At 46.6% G+C, this 14,799-nt stretch overlaps 1 protein-coding gene across 1 annotated transcript; it reads right to left on the reverse strand.

Annotated features, from left to right (window-relative positions):
- Nucleotides 1–6,273: 6,273 nt before the first annotated feature.
- Nucleotides 6,274–9,529, reverse strand: LOC125415750 (5-hydroxyisourate hydrolase). Its single transcript, XM_048458253.3, has 4 exons — nucleotides 9,375–9,529; nucleotides 8,853–8,992; nucleotides 7,777–7,912; nucleotides 6,274–6,561 (listed from the first exon to the last, which is right to left on the reverse strand). Exons 1-4 carry the CDS (start codon nucleotides 9,432–9,434, stop codon nucleotides 6,472–6,474), a joined length of 426 nt encoding a protein of 141 aa, XP_048314210.3. The 5' UTR covers nucleotides 9,435–9,529; the 3' UTR covers nucleotides 6,274–6,471.
- Nucleotides 9,530–14,799: the final 5,270 nt, after the last annotated feature.

Raw genomic sequence — 14,799 nt, forward strand, 5'->3', positions numbered from 1 at the left:
GGCTGGTCTCAAACTCACATAGAACCTCCTGTCTCTGCCTCCTGAGTGCTGGGATTAAAGGCATGCGCCACCACTGCCCAGTGTCTTATGGAAATTTTAACATCATTACAATGCTGAGGCTATGAACCAAGTAAGTTACTCTATACTGTTAATCAGTTGGGATCAAACTGGCTTTGCTCACAGAAACACTCATTCTCCAGCTAAGTGGTCATCTTGTAGCATGCTGTCCTCCGAGCATAAGCATCATCATCACCTTCCTGGGAAGCAACTATGACCATTCATGAGGGATCCTGGAGGTTGGTTCTGTTGGCGTTCCCTCCTAGAAGGAAGGGGTGAGGAGAGCTCAACTACCCTTGCTGTTCTTCCTGCCAACTTTATGCAACTCTGTCCTAATTACATGTGGCCTTGTGGCGCTAGAGTCTATAGACAGTGGAAGGTTAACTTAATGGGGAACTCCGTCTCGTCAGCTGTAGGGGAGTCAGGATCCATGCTGGGCAGTGCTTTACTGGTGAGACAGTTGTCTGAGTCACCCACACTCCTGTGAGTAACCCCTCGTTCATGCTCTGTATGCAGGCCCTGTAAACTCCCTGGTTTGCCAAATTGAACATGGGTAGAGTTGTATTTTGGTCTGTTGTTGGCACCCCACTTGGGGTGTGTAGGTGTGGGAAGAGTTCATGTCACAAGTAAACAGACCTTCTGTGGTAGCCATTGTTGGCTGCTAGCTCTCATAGTACCGTAATGGTTCATCTCCGATTCGCAAGTCATTGCCTTCTGTGGCAGTCGCAGATGTGGTACATTCATGGGCCCGCGGTTCTGACTAGCGGGTGCCACATTGGAGACAGTGCACCACTTTAGAGTGCAAGTGTCCCTCCATAGCGGGAACTGTTAGCTTTTCTATCCCTGTACTAAAACACGGTGAGCAGAAGCCAAGCGTGCCGCTTGGGAGCCACCAGCCTCAGCTGACTGGATGAAGCTTGGTGACGTGGAAGACTGCAGTGAAGTGCGAGGGTGGTGAGGGTTTGGGCCATTTTTCTGAGGAGGATAGAATGGTTATTTTAAGATGAACTCAGTGATTAAACAGATGCCATTTAACCTGAGGCCTGTATATGGTGGAACACAACCAGAGGACCCTAACAAATGAACAAAACATTTATTTCAAATTGAAATGTATAGTTGCTTATTAAAATAAACTTTTTGAAATTAAAAAAATAAAAGAGTGGGGCATGGTGGATCACAACTTTAATCCCAGCATTCAGGAGGCAGAGGCAGGCAGATCTCTGTGAGTTCAAGGCCAGCCTGGTCTACAAAGTGAGTTCCAGGTGGGTAGACAGATAGCTACACAGAGAAACCCTGTTTTGAAAGACCAAAACCAAACCAAAAGCAAAAAACAAACTTCCCCAGTTCTTTTAAAAAGGGGCTATAGAGTTAATTCAACAGTTAAGAGCACTTGTTGCTCTTTGCGGATAACCTGGGTTTGGTTCCCAGAGCCCACAGGGCAGTAACCATCTATAACTCCAGTTCCAGGGCGTCTGACACCCTTTTCTGACCTCCTCAGGCACCAGGCACACTACGTGGTGCAACACATACACGCAGATAAGACACTGATACATATAGCATGATAAGATGAATACATCCTAAACAAAAATAAAAATCCAAAAATAATAAACCTAAAAAATAAAAATAGAAATTAAGTTTATTCAGTAACAGATACATTTTAGAATAACATATAAAGGGCTGGAGAGATTGTGCAGTGGTTAGGACCACGGGTTGCTTCTACAGAGGACCAAGGTTTGATTCCCAGGACCTATCTGGCAACTCACAACCATCCACAACTCAAATTCCACGGGATGCAATGCCCTCTTCTGGCTTCTGTGGGTCCAAGGCATACATGTGGCACAGACAGACATAATGACAAAACACCCACACATAGTAAATTACATCTTTTAAAGAATTATACAAAGAAAAGAAAGCAAGTTCTTAAGGGTTTACATCTTTGGAAGAAAATCTTTGAGGACTTGAGAGTTGGGTCAGTGGGTAAGATGCTTGCTTTGCAAACATGAGGACCTGAACTGTTTTCCTATACTCATACAGAAGCTGGACAAGGCCCCATGTCTGTGACAGTGTGGGGTGATAGAGGCAGGCAGATCCTGGGGCTCTCTTGCCAGCCAGCCTAACTGAAATGGCAAGTCCCAGGTTCGCTGAGAGAGACTTGTCACCAAAAATAGATGCAGAACAGTGAGGAGATAACAGAAGTCAAAATCTAGCCTCCATGTGTATGCTCAAGTACACCCACACACATGCAAGTATACACCACACACATGTGTGCTCAGGAACTGTACCCGCACACAGGCAAGTTCACACATTGACACATGTATGCTCAGGCAAGTGCACCTGCACGCATACAAGTACACACATTGACACGTGTGTGCTCAGGCACGTGCACCTGCACACATGCAAGTACACACATCGACACACACCAAAGCAAAAAGATACTATTTGAATGTTTCCCTGAGCTGTTCTATGTAGACAGGGCTACTGCTTTCTGGATGTGAATGTGGAAACTAAGCCACGCTAATGTCTATTATCCATGTCTATTGATCTCTCAGACTTCGAAGTGACCTTGTTGAGAGAAGTGAGTTATGAAATGTGGAGGTTGCCCAAATCCATGTTATCCTGCATGCTTCATGAACAAGATGTGAAGGGAACCCAGGAACTATCAGTAGCAGCAACAGCAGTGAAGGAGGAGGAGGATGAGGAAGAGGAGAAGGAGGAGGAGAAAGAAGACAGGGTTTACTGAACTGAGTTTTCCCAGGGGAAAAGGAACAGGTTCAGCAGCCTAAGGGGAGTGGACCTCTCTGTCCAACTGTCAGAGATGCTGTGATCTCACCTAGCAGAAACACTCCAAGGAGGTCCCTAAGATGAGGAGTAACTTTGAGAAGCAGGTTAGAGGTCAGTTTCTCACACACACAGCATGTAAGATAGTAGTAACTCCTGTGTGAAGGAATTTGCCTCTAGAATCTGGTAACTCTGGGATCACATGCAGGCCCCATTAGGCCCCCTTAGGGTCCCCTCCTTCTGCTATCAGCCCAGTTCTCTCCCCAGGTCTTGCTTCTTCCTGGGACTTGGTCCTTTTCTTCCCCTCCGGGTTCCACTTCTTCCCACCAGGCTCCAGCCTGTGATATGCTAAATGTGAGGTTTCCGAGGGTCTTGCCTGTTTTCCTTGCACGCTCTATTAAGAGCCAGATATAGCAGGCCTGAAGCGAAGGAGCAGAGCACCCCAGAGGATCTGGCCTGCACCTGCCCGGAATCACTCAGCCCAGCATGAGGGCTGGTGCCTGATGCAGGCCTCTTTCCTGCCACTGCTTATAGGTTTGCCTATTGTGGTACACTATGGTTCTGCTCCCTGCTGTGTCCTTCCCTCACCCCGAAAGAAACATTAAATATTATAAAAAACTGTAAAGCTCTTTATGACAAGCAATTTCAATATTTTAATATCTCCCAGCTTGTAAGACTTATGCAAAATTTTAAATCTCTACCTTAAAAGATTTTTACAAAAAAATTAAAAAAATTTTTTTTCCACCTGGTTAATCCCTTATCCCCAAACCTAGTAAACCTTTTGTTGATACAAAGGCCCCGTTTGCTACAGTCCTGTAACTTGAAGGAACTTTCTTTCAGTTCCTTTGTATTGATTAAAAAAAATATAACAAAAAACAAAACCCAACCACAAACAACAACAACAAAACCAAAGCAGCTAATGTGAGGACAGTGAAGATGGACCCAGCCAATGGGGAAAAAAAAAAACCCATCCTTGATTAGTAAAACACCTAAGAAATTTCTGGCTTGGTGAGCTTGCTCTTCTGCTTCGCGAGTGGCACAGCCTTCTGATCAGAAATGAAGCTTTGCCTCGCTGGAGGGCTTTAGTTCGAGTTGGGACCCTGGGACATATATACCGTGCACTAGAGAGAGACTGGGCTCCATCCTCAGCTTGTTCCTGAGGTGGCCGCTCAGTCTGTGCTTTACCAGTGTCTGCCAAAGGATTGACCAAGAGCAGCAACCTCACAAGGGTGGCTTAAACCAAACTTTAATTCTATGGGGTGAAGTCCACATTTGGAGCCATGTCTAGACATTCTATCACCCCATTTTTCAGAGTTCTGGATGCCTTCCACTGATTTCCAGAATCCATGTTGCTCAAACAGCCTCTCAGCTGTCAACACACCCGTTTGGGCCCTGGTTCTCTCATTGTACCTGTTCTTCAGATGCTGGTACCTGTCCACAAAAAGTACGGTCATCTGCTGGGTATATGGTTCTTAGGGATATCCATGTTATTTCGTTGATTCTTGGGAGTCTGGGCATAGGAAGGGTAAGAACCAGGCTGAGCCTCCAAGTTCTCACTTAGAGTCTACCCTTACATACCCTTTAACTGTTGGCTTCCAAGTCACAACTAGGAAAAAGGAGCCTTTTGAGCATTTCCTCAGAGTCTGACCGGGTTCCAAGTGTTCCGCACATATCAATTCATCAAACCTTTTTCCTACCCTTGGAATTAACACTTTTAAAAAGGTGCATAGGGCTGTGTGTGGTGGTACACTTAATCCCAGCATTTGGGAGGCAGAGGCAGGCAATTCTCTGGGAGTTCAAGGCAAGCCTGGTTTACATAGCAAGCTCCAGGACAGCCAGAGCTACACAGTGAGACTCTGTCTCAAAAAGCAAGTAAGCAAACAAACAGACAGGGTACCTTTACCAGAATGGCGATCAGGGACCCTAGTGTGGAACTAGGAAGGCATGTGAACGTTAGCACCAGCACTGTGACCTCAGATCGTGCCTCTTGTGATGGATGAGGATGACTCGGGTCCTTCCCAAGGCAGGCCTTAGAGAAGGCACAAAGTCACTGAGGAGTCAAGAGAGGCTGTGCCCACTAGGGGAAAGGAGTAAGGTGTGGTTTGATGCCGGGGGTGGGGTGGTGCACACCTTTGATCTCAGCACTTGGGAGGCAGAAGCAGGTGGGTCTCTAGGAGTTTGAGGGCAGCCTGGTCATTCTCCCTGAGACGTGTCTGGTGAGGAACTCCTGAGCCATGCAGTCCTCAGTTCTGCCTAAGTTCATCCTCTCTGCTTTCTTCACTTCTGTGAGCTACATGAGCATCTATAAAGGCGCTAGCACTGTCTGGTAAACTGTTCACGGACGCTTACTTTTCCTTTACACCATGCTGCTGGGTTTGCTTTCTCCTCGCCCCTGCAAGGAGTGGGACCTGAATCTCTGTGGGTCCCAGCAAGGTCTGACACAGTGCCCAGACCTAGATGGACTCCTTCCCTCCCTGACGCTGCCCTGCCCCCACAGGCCTTAGTAGGGACTCATACTGCACACATGAGGTAAAGCTGTTAATCCTGAAGGATGTGGGATTCAAGCTCTGGGGATGGCTGTGATCAGAAAGATGCTGGACTATGATCTGGCAGGACTCATGAATACATTGTCCTCTTTCCAGTGAGTCCCGGCTCCACTCTCCAGATGACAATCCTATACCAAAAAGAGCAAGTTTTTTTTTGTTTTTTTGTTTTTTTTTTGTTTTAGGTTTCATTAGCAATAAAGATTTTCTTATTCGTACCATGCCCACCTCTACATTCTGCCTGTGACCTCAGTGGCCTCTTCTCAGAGGCCACCTTGATCACCTGGTATGATGGCTGGTGTTGCCAACTTGACCAAATTAGAATGACCTGAGAGAAAGGCCTCTGGGCATGCCTGTGGGGGCTAGCTTGTGCTAACTGATATGGAAAGACACATTAATTATGGGAAGGACCATCCCTGGGCACGGGATCCTGAACTGTGGAGGAAGCAGCTGAGCATTAGCAGTGCACTCTCCTCCTCTTCCTTTCTTCTTTCTCCTCCTCCTTTGTTTTCTCAAGACAGAGTTTCTCTGTGTAGCCCTGGTTGTCTTGAAACTCGCTCCCCATAGACCAGGTTGACCTTGAACTCAGAGATATACCTCCCTTTGCCTCCCAAGCACTGGGATTAAAGGCGTCTGTCACCACTGCCTGATGCTGCTCTCTGCTTCTTGACTGCAGCCACAATGTGTCCAGCTCCGTCACTCAGTCTTCCTTTCACTGTAGCTTCCCTGCCTCAGAGAACTGTAGCTTGAACTGAGCCAGAAGAAAACCCTTTCTCAAATCGCTTGAGTCCAAGTATTTTATCACAGCCACAGGAAGAGAAACAAAGATACCTGGAGCAGGGGCAGTGCTAGCAGATCTTGGCTGAATGTCCCTGTCCCAATGATAGGTTCAGCGTTGCAGGTGTTGGAACTCACTTTATTGATACCCAAGTCACAGCTGCCCACTAGAAAACTCCAGGGCAGCTAGGATCTCTTCAGCAAGCAGCAACTTCATGTCCCTTCATGGGGACAAAGCCCATGCCGTTGACTATACGTGGCTAAGTCAGGGGAAGGGCCAGGCAGACAGATGGCTTTCCTCGGGTAATGCGCCGCTCTAACTCCCCCGGTAGGTGGTGTAGGACCATGGGCTCAGCAGCAGAGGTACATGGAACTTCTGGGTCTCCTTTGCAATAGTGAAAACAACCTAGGAGAAGCAAAGAAGGCACTTGAAGACTCACGGAAGATGGTGAGTCCTTCCTGCAACCACTCCTGGGCCTTCCAGATGAGCAGGAGGGGCTTTGGTGGTTGCCTACAAGTCGGAGACACTTAGGTAAAAGCCCGATGTTATGGTTTGAAGTGTTTCCAAGAGGAGATAGTGCGGTCTCGGTTGCTGGTTGGTGGGCTTTGGGGAGGTGATTGATCCCGAGGACTCTGATCTAATCAACTGGTTAATCTCTTGTGATTAACTGGATTCATCATGTGATGGCCTCATTAGTAGGTCCTGAACCTAGAGGTGGGCCCCGCTGGAGGAGGGGCTCTGGGTAGTGTCCTAGGGATCTGTGTCTTTTCTTGTGTTCCTCTCTGTTGCTTGTCTACCATGAAGTGATAGCTTTCCTCTTCCATCTGCTCCCAATGCCACGGTGTGTGAGGCCCTGTCCTCACTGTTCCTTGAGGCCAAAACACAGGATGCAAGTAATGTTTAAGCTTACCAGCTAAGCTTCCTGCTAAGTTCAGTCCTTGCTTCTGCTACAGCCTGGTACATTAGCCTAGGGGTCTATTTTACTTTAAAATGGTAATTTCTCAACCTGCCTAAAAGAAGCTCAAGGCGCCAAGGCCCATCTAACCTGTCTGACATTGCCTTGAACCCTCGACCACCTGCCTGGGGAGAAACTCCCACAAATGCCAGTTTCCCCAGCCCCCTCTGGGTGGGAGGAGTTTTTCTTTACTGGGGCCAAAAGTATTTAACCCTGGATTTAGTTGAATAAATTGGGCATTCTCTTCTTGAGGATGACTGGAACTCTGTATCTGTGTGTGTGCATTCTGTGTTTTAACCCCTAGGACAATATGGAACTTGTGGGAGGTGGGTGGCGTGGAACGGCGACCCCCACAACGGTGAACGCATGGAGCCGAGCAATTGTGGGCTGAAAGAACAAGCCCTTAAGTTATGTCAGTGATGCAGAAGTAACACACCCAGTGCTACGAAGAAGGATGAGACACTTGCAGCCTGGCCTCTCCCGTGTCATCAATGAAGCATAATGGCGCCTCAGGTCCCTGGACACCTTCTGAGAGCACAGAGGAAGGTGTGTTCACTCACTAGCTACCACCTTGGGAGAGGTGGGGCCAGTCTGTTCCTGGCCTGGAGGAGGTTTTGGTCAAAGTGAGTCAGGGCCCAGCTGCTCCACCCATCCATGGCCCTCACCTCTACATATGGGTAAAAGCTCTCCTGACCCCTCTCCTTCCAGTAGCTCTCCGTGTCGAAGGACAGCTTGTAGGTGCCTGGTTTTATTTGGCCTGGTGTCAGGAGACCAGGACAGCGACCATCCAGGTTTGTGTAGCTGGGAAGAGACAAAGAGAAGAGCTGAGAAGCCGCCCTCCCCTAGCTTTCCTGCTCCACAAGCCGATGACCTCAGATGATCCCCGCAGTGGAACGCAGGGAGCACAGATGGGGCACGATTTCTAAGGGTACGGCCACACTGCCTATTTAGGAAATCATAAAGCAGAGAAACAAAAGATAAACCTCTCCAGCTTTTACGACTGAATTAGGAGGTGATGAACCACACCTTGTTCCCACAGGTCAGAAGGGAGGAGATGGGTGAACCTGTCTCTCTTAAATAGAATCCGCTCTCAAAGCCACAACTCTGCCAGCCTTGGCTAGCTAACACTGAAACAGGAAGATCCCAGTCTCCGGGAAGAGCATGTTCGAGGGGCATGACCAAGGCCAGGGCTCGAGCCTGGCTCATTGAGGTCGAAGGCCCAGTACAGGGCCAGAGTGGAGTCTTAGTTTTTACCTCCTCAACCCTATATCTCAGTCTCTTTCTGTAAAAGAGGTAAATCACACTACTAGTTCATAGCTACTGAGACTAGAAAAGAAAAGGGCAGCACTCGGCACAGGGTGATGGAGGCCTTTCTTTTCTACCAGTCCTCTGTAGTTGGCTCCCCTCCTAGCAGGCCCATTGGGCTGAATCTGACAGGCAAGGGCTCTACAAAGCTGTCTCAGACAATTCCACGGCATTGTCCCAGGTCATATCTGGTGAAATGCTATTGCACTTATATCCCTGTTTATTGACCCCTGGGCCTCGTCTGTCAATAGGGCAGCGGTCAGTTCTGCCTTCCAGCCCCCTGTGCCCACACCAGTCTCAGTCCCATTCAGTGTGCCCCCAGGCACACTGTGCCACCTCAGTTCCGCTGCCTAAGATCATCCCCAAGTGGAACCCAGGAAGGACACAGCTGCTGGAGTAGGCACTCACGGATCCCAGTCCAGAAACGGCCTCCTACCTCGTCCTCAGCTCCATCCACTGCTGGCCAGGGGCCTCCAGGCGAGACAACCGGAGGCAGAGGCCTTGGGCAGGGAGCCCTGAGGCAGTGTCTAGCACGTGAGTGGTCAGTGGGCTGCTCTCCATAGCCACGGCACCAGTCTGAGTAGAGAGAGTACACGTGATCTCCGTGGGGCCTGTATGGACAGGCCTAACTGGGTCTTCGATTCACTTGTGAGGCGAGCAAACAGCCCTTCTGCCCAGAGGCAGGCAGAATTGCTGAGTTGCAGGATGAGGTGCCAAGCGCTAAACAAAGCTGACCTGAGCCCTCCATTGCCCCTACCTGAGTACCACCCTCTCTCCTCTGTAGAAGCCCTTCAGTTTCAGCTGCTCAGTGGCCTTAGCTTCCCAGAACTCAGATCTGCGCCTCTGGCTCAGTAGGTTTTCTAGGAGCTTCCCCTTACCCCCAGCCTCCTACACTTGGCTCTCTCCCTGTCCCTTACACATGAGACAGGAATTCTGAGGGTGCAGGCCAGCTCCTTACCTGTGGCCAGCCGAGGTGCCTCTGGAGCGTCATCAGCCGCGGGGCGGTCCTGGAGCTCATGGCCTGCCCTGGAGCTCCGTCTGTGCAACACCCACAGCAGTCGCTCTGCCAGCCGCAACGCGCTCCTCCGGTCAGCCCAGACCTGTTCGATCTGAGGCCCCGCCCCAACTCCTAGGGCCACCTATTTGAACACTTCTGGAGAAGCCACCTCCCACCTGATGAGTGCTGGCGGCCACGCATCTGGGCTTTTGGGTGGTGACTTAAGGGAAAAGAGTAGAAGCTGGGGAGAGCGTCCCTTGGGGAGGGGTGGGAGGGACAGTGGCTTGGGGAAGGACGATTGCTGGTTGCTGGGAAGGCGGGACCGGTGGAGCCTAACACTAAGACTGGCGGGAAATTGGTTAGGTGGCTGGGGCAGGGCGGGCGAAATATCTTAGGGGTTAAAGCATTGAGGACGCTAGTTCAATTCTTGGGTGCCATGTAAAGGTGAAAGTTGAGAAATGACTCCACAAAGTTGTCCTTTGACTTCCATGTGCGTGCTGCCCCCCCCATGCTGTAGGCTTGGAGGGAGGGCCAGATGGTGTAGGATGGGGGTGTGGATGGGTTGTCAGGAAACCGCAGCTGTGCTGTACCTGTTGTGTGATATTTTGATTTCACTCTGAAAATAAAGCTTGCTTTGAGTCAGATGGTGGAGCTAGCCACTAGAGGACCAAAATTAACCATAGAGGTTTGGAGGATTGTGAACAGATAGAACCTTATGAGGAGGGGGTTAAACATGGTTGGTTCTCACCAGGGAAGGAACTTTCACTGCACTGTCTCATAGATGGAATCTAAAATTGTCTGTATTGTACTCCCTGCTACAGTTTTTGGAGTTCAGAGAGAGTTGGCAGGGTGGAGGGAAATGCCGATTATTTTGATAGATGATCAAGAGATTCTGTGTTATTCCACATTAAAGTAACTGCATGTAACCATCATGTAGTATGAACTTCAGGAAGCTTGAAGAGCTTTGGAGGCTATCACGGCAAATATAATATTTAAAGGGATGTGATTAACATGCATCTTAGTTAGGGTTTTGTTGCTGTGAAGACACCATGAGTACAGTAGCTCTTATAAGAATATTTACCTTGGCTGGCTTACGGTTTCAGAGGTTCAGTTCATTATCATCAAATGGGGTGCTGGAGCTGAGAGTGCTACACCTTGCAGGCAACAGGAAGTCAACTGATAGACTTGCTGGTATCCCGAGCATAGGAAGCCTCAAAGCCTGCCCCTACAGTAACACACTTCCTCCACCAAGGTCATTTCCACTCCAACAAAGCCATTCCTCCTAATAGTGCCTCCCCCTAGAAGATTATGGTGCCTATAGATTCAAAATACCACAACATGATTTTACACTACATAGTGTAGATACATCTCAAAACATTACATGCTAGTCCAGCGGTGGTGTTATGTTGTCCGAGTTTTTTGTCCTGCCTGGTTCCCACAATTGTTAAGTCCCAAAGAAATCACACAGAGGTCTACATTAGTTATAAACTGATTGGTCTATCAGCTTAGGCTTCTTATTAACTCTTATAACTTATATCAACCCGTTATTCTTGTCTATGTTAGTCACATGGCTCGGTACCTTTTTCAGCGAGGCAGTCATATCTTGCTTCTTTTGTGGTGGGCTCACAACTGCAGAAAGAGCTTCCTTCTTCCCAGAATAGTCCTGTTCTCATTGACCCACCACTACTTCCTATCTGGTTGTCCTGCCTATACTTCCTTCCTGGCTACTGACCAATAAGCATTTATTTAAAATATAATTGACAGAATAAAATTGTCCCACACCACTCCCCCCCCTTTTTTTAAATAACAAAAACTCTGAATCTAATATTCTTCGTTTAGCTTTTCTCCTATTAGCCATAACAACTTGTAACCAACATCCTAAACAAAGGAAAATATCCATAGTCTATTTTTTGGGGGGAATGTGGGTGTAGTTTTCCAGGCTACTTCCTGCTGGTTGGGGGTGCTGATAATCTTATGGGGACCTAAAGAAAATTTAGAAATTTGATCAAGTCCTGACTGTACTATCCCGTGAGGCTTGATCATATCAGGCAGCATCTTGGATCTGTTCTGGATATAGAACTCAGACGTTTGGGCCATCTGTTCCTACCAGAAATTTCCCAGGTGGTTTTCCTTGATCAAACCTGATTTTTCTTAACTCAGAATGGATCCACAGTCTCTCATTTCCTGTGGAAATAAAAGTAAACCCTCTTCTCCAAATTATATACCTTTTGACTTCAATTTTGAAGTCAAGATATTTTTAAAATACCTATCTTGGATTGATTTAGTAGCATTTTTAAATAAATATCTTTTAGCAGCTGTTGCTCCTTCCTCAGCATTTAAACAATTCAAAGTGTTGGACTCTAGTGTCCAAACTGAGAAGGAGTTGCCCCCAGAGACAACCTCATATACCATAGCCGATGCAAAAGCATGAGGATTTTTATTAATTCTGTCATGACAGGGTCCCTCAGCATTCGGGAAGCCGAGAGACCTCAAAGAGCTGGTATAGTCTACTTTTAAAGGAGAAGACCCCATAGAAACAAGAGGGGTTGTTCCTTGACAATTATGATTGTCTTATTCGTAAAGGGCTAATACCAATAATTGGCTGGAGAGCTATTGTCAGATCAGATGAGGTAAGAGGTCATTTTGACCCCGTTTCCCAAGGGACTGAATCAAAACATACGTGTATGGGTAATTGTTCAGGAACTAAGTACGCGCATGTGTAGCTGTTAGGTCCTTGGTTCCCAGGGGACGAGGGGAAGCACTAAGGCACAGAGACTGAGAGGGTTTGGAATTGTCAGAAATGGCTTCAGAATTGTCTTAAAGTCTTACAAAAGAGAGTATAATAATATATAGTATCAAGATTCTCTGTGTATGTTTCATCTTTACGTGGCTTTATTTTAGCCTCTATTTATTTTTAATTTTTGACTTTTTGAGACAGGGTTTCTCTGTGTATGTTTGGCTGTCCTGGAACTTCCTCTGTAGACCAGGCTGTCCTTGAACTCACAGAGACCTGCCTGCCTCTGTCTCCCAAGTGCTGGGATTAAAGGCGTGTGCCACCACACCTTGAACTCACAGAGGTCTGCCTGCCTCTTTCTCCCCAGTGCTGGGATTAAAGGCTTGTATCACCACACCCAACTACTCTCTTTATTTTTTAAAGGACTTTTTCTTTTCTCTCTCAAGTCTGCATATAGTGGTACACATGTTTAATCCCAGCATTTTGGAGGTAGAGGCAGGAGGATCTCAGAGTTTGAGGCCAGTCTGGTCTACAGAGTGAGATTCAGGACAGCCAGGGCTACACACTGAGAAACCCTGTCTTGAAATCCAAAAACCAAACCAAACCAAAATCCCCAAACGAGCATTACATGCTATATCATTAATATGTATGTTTCATGTATCAGTTAAAAATATATTTGAAAAGCATATTTCAAATTGGATCCCTAGGTGGTGTCATTATTTGCAAAGGATTAGGAGGTGTGACCTTGTTGGAGTTGTATGTAAGGTTAGCCCTCTCAGCCTTATGGTTGTGTCTCATGATGTAGACTCTCAGCCAGTACTGCAGCAACACGCCTACTTGCATGCTGCCATGCTTGCCTCCATGATGGTTATGGACTCTAGTCCTCTGGAACCATGAACTCAAAATGAAATGATTTATTTTATAAGTTGCCTTGGTCATGGAGTTCTGTCATGGGAATAAAACAGTAACTAAGACACCATCTAAACTAAGCATTAATGGGTTAGAACTATTTTTTTAGAACTAATTATTTTCTTTTTTTTTAAAAAAATATTTATTTATTTATTATGTGTACAATATTCTGTCTGTGTGTATGCCTGCAGGCCAGAAGAGGGCACCAGACCCTATTACAGATGATTGTGAGCCACCATGTGGTTGCTGGGAATTGAACTCGGGACCTTTGGAAGAGCAGGCAATGCTCTTAACCTCTGAGCCATCTCACCAGCCCCCAGAACTAATTATTTTCAAAACAGAACCTGGAGTTCCATCTTCTCTATATTTGTGACATCATTTATTATTTATTTTTCAGATAGTTGCTAACTTAATAGCTATGAAGTTATGTGTCATGGTGGTTTTACCTTGACTCTGTATAAAGGTTATTTATTTTGGGCATCTTTTAAGTTGATTGTTGGCAATTTGCCTGTCTCTTTTAATTTTAAACACATGAATAGTAGAAAATTCAAAATTTATTTTTGGGCCTCACATTGTATGTATTTGGGACATTGTTGCCTTGAGGGATTGCTTCTCATTTCAAAGATTAAATTGCTCCCCAACAAAACATGTACTCAGAAACTTCTTTTGCTCAAAAGCATTATTAAAGTTTCACTAGGTCCACATGAAATAAAATCAGGACGTAAAGCCTGGCTGCTCTGCTTTCATTTTGTGTCTGAAGATGTGTAAAGAAGTTTACACATCTCCAGCCCCGATCCCCCAGTGGCACCTCTTTCTGAGCTCCAGAAACTACAGGACTCATAAACACCTCCAAGGAATAAAAAATACTTCTAAGAAATTGGGGGTCTAGGACGGACCATCCCCAAATGAGGGCACTTGAGGCTCCACAGAGAAGCAAGGGTCATTACGGAAACCAGATTGGTTCTCTGAGATCACTTTGCATAACCCAAACTGACCATCAGCCCAAGCATACTTGGTCAGGAACCCTTTATTTATTACTTTTCTCCATGCACACATAGATTGAATTCCTTATTTTTCTTTATTTTTTTTTGAGATTCTATCTTATGTGTATGGGTGTTCTACCTGTATGCATGTCTGTATACCATTGCATGCTGTTATTAGTGTCTGTGAGCCCTCATGCCGCTACGTGGATGCAGGGAACTGAACTCCTGTCTTCTGGAAGAGTAACCAGGGCTCCAGCCTTTGTTTTTACTTATGTGTATGCACAGGGACTATGTGCACTTGAGTGCAGTGCTGGAGGAAGCCAGAGAGCTGGCGTTACAGGCAGTTGTAAGCTGTCTGGGTGCAAGGAACGGATCTCAGGTCCTCTGAGTCACTGCTCTTAACCATGGGAGTCATCTCTTTAACGGGTTTACTGGGACTGTGGCCTAGCATACCTAGACTGTTAGGGCTGGATTAGAGATTTGCCAAAACTCTAGTACTGGATAAGTTACTTGAAATTTAAAGATTTATATCTTTAATTTAATCTTGTATCTCTGAATCTATCATATTTGTGTGAATATTTACAGATATATAATTAATAAATTGATATGACTATGTAAAGTTAAATTAAAATGTCTTTTGATGGGCTAGGTCCTCCTGGTGGAAATTTTGCCTTAACATAGCTGCTGCCAGAAGTCCTGGGTTCAGTCCACCAAAACCGAACAGAACCATCAAAATCAAACCCAAACCCAAACCAAACCA

This window comes from Myodes glareolus, chromosome 7 (assembly GCF_982192425.1).
Source record: "Myodes glareolus chromosome 7, mMyoGla1.1, whole genome shotgun sequence".
Lineage (NCBI taxonomy): Eukaryota > Metazoa > Chordata > Mammalia > Rodentia > Cricetidae > Myodes > Myodes glareolus.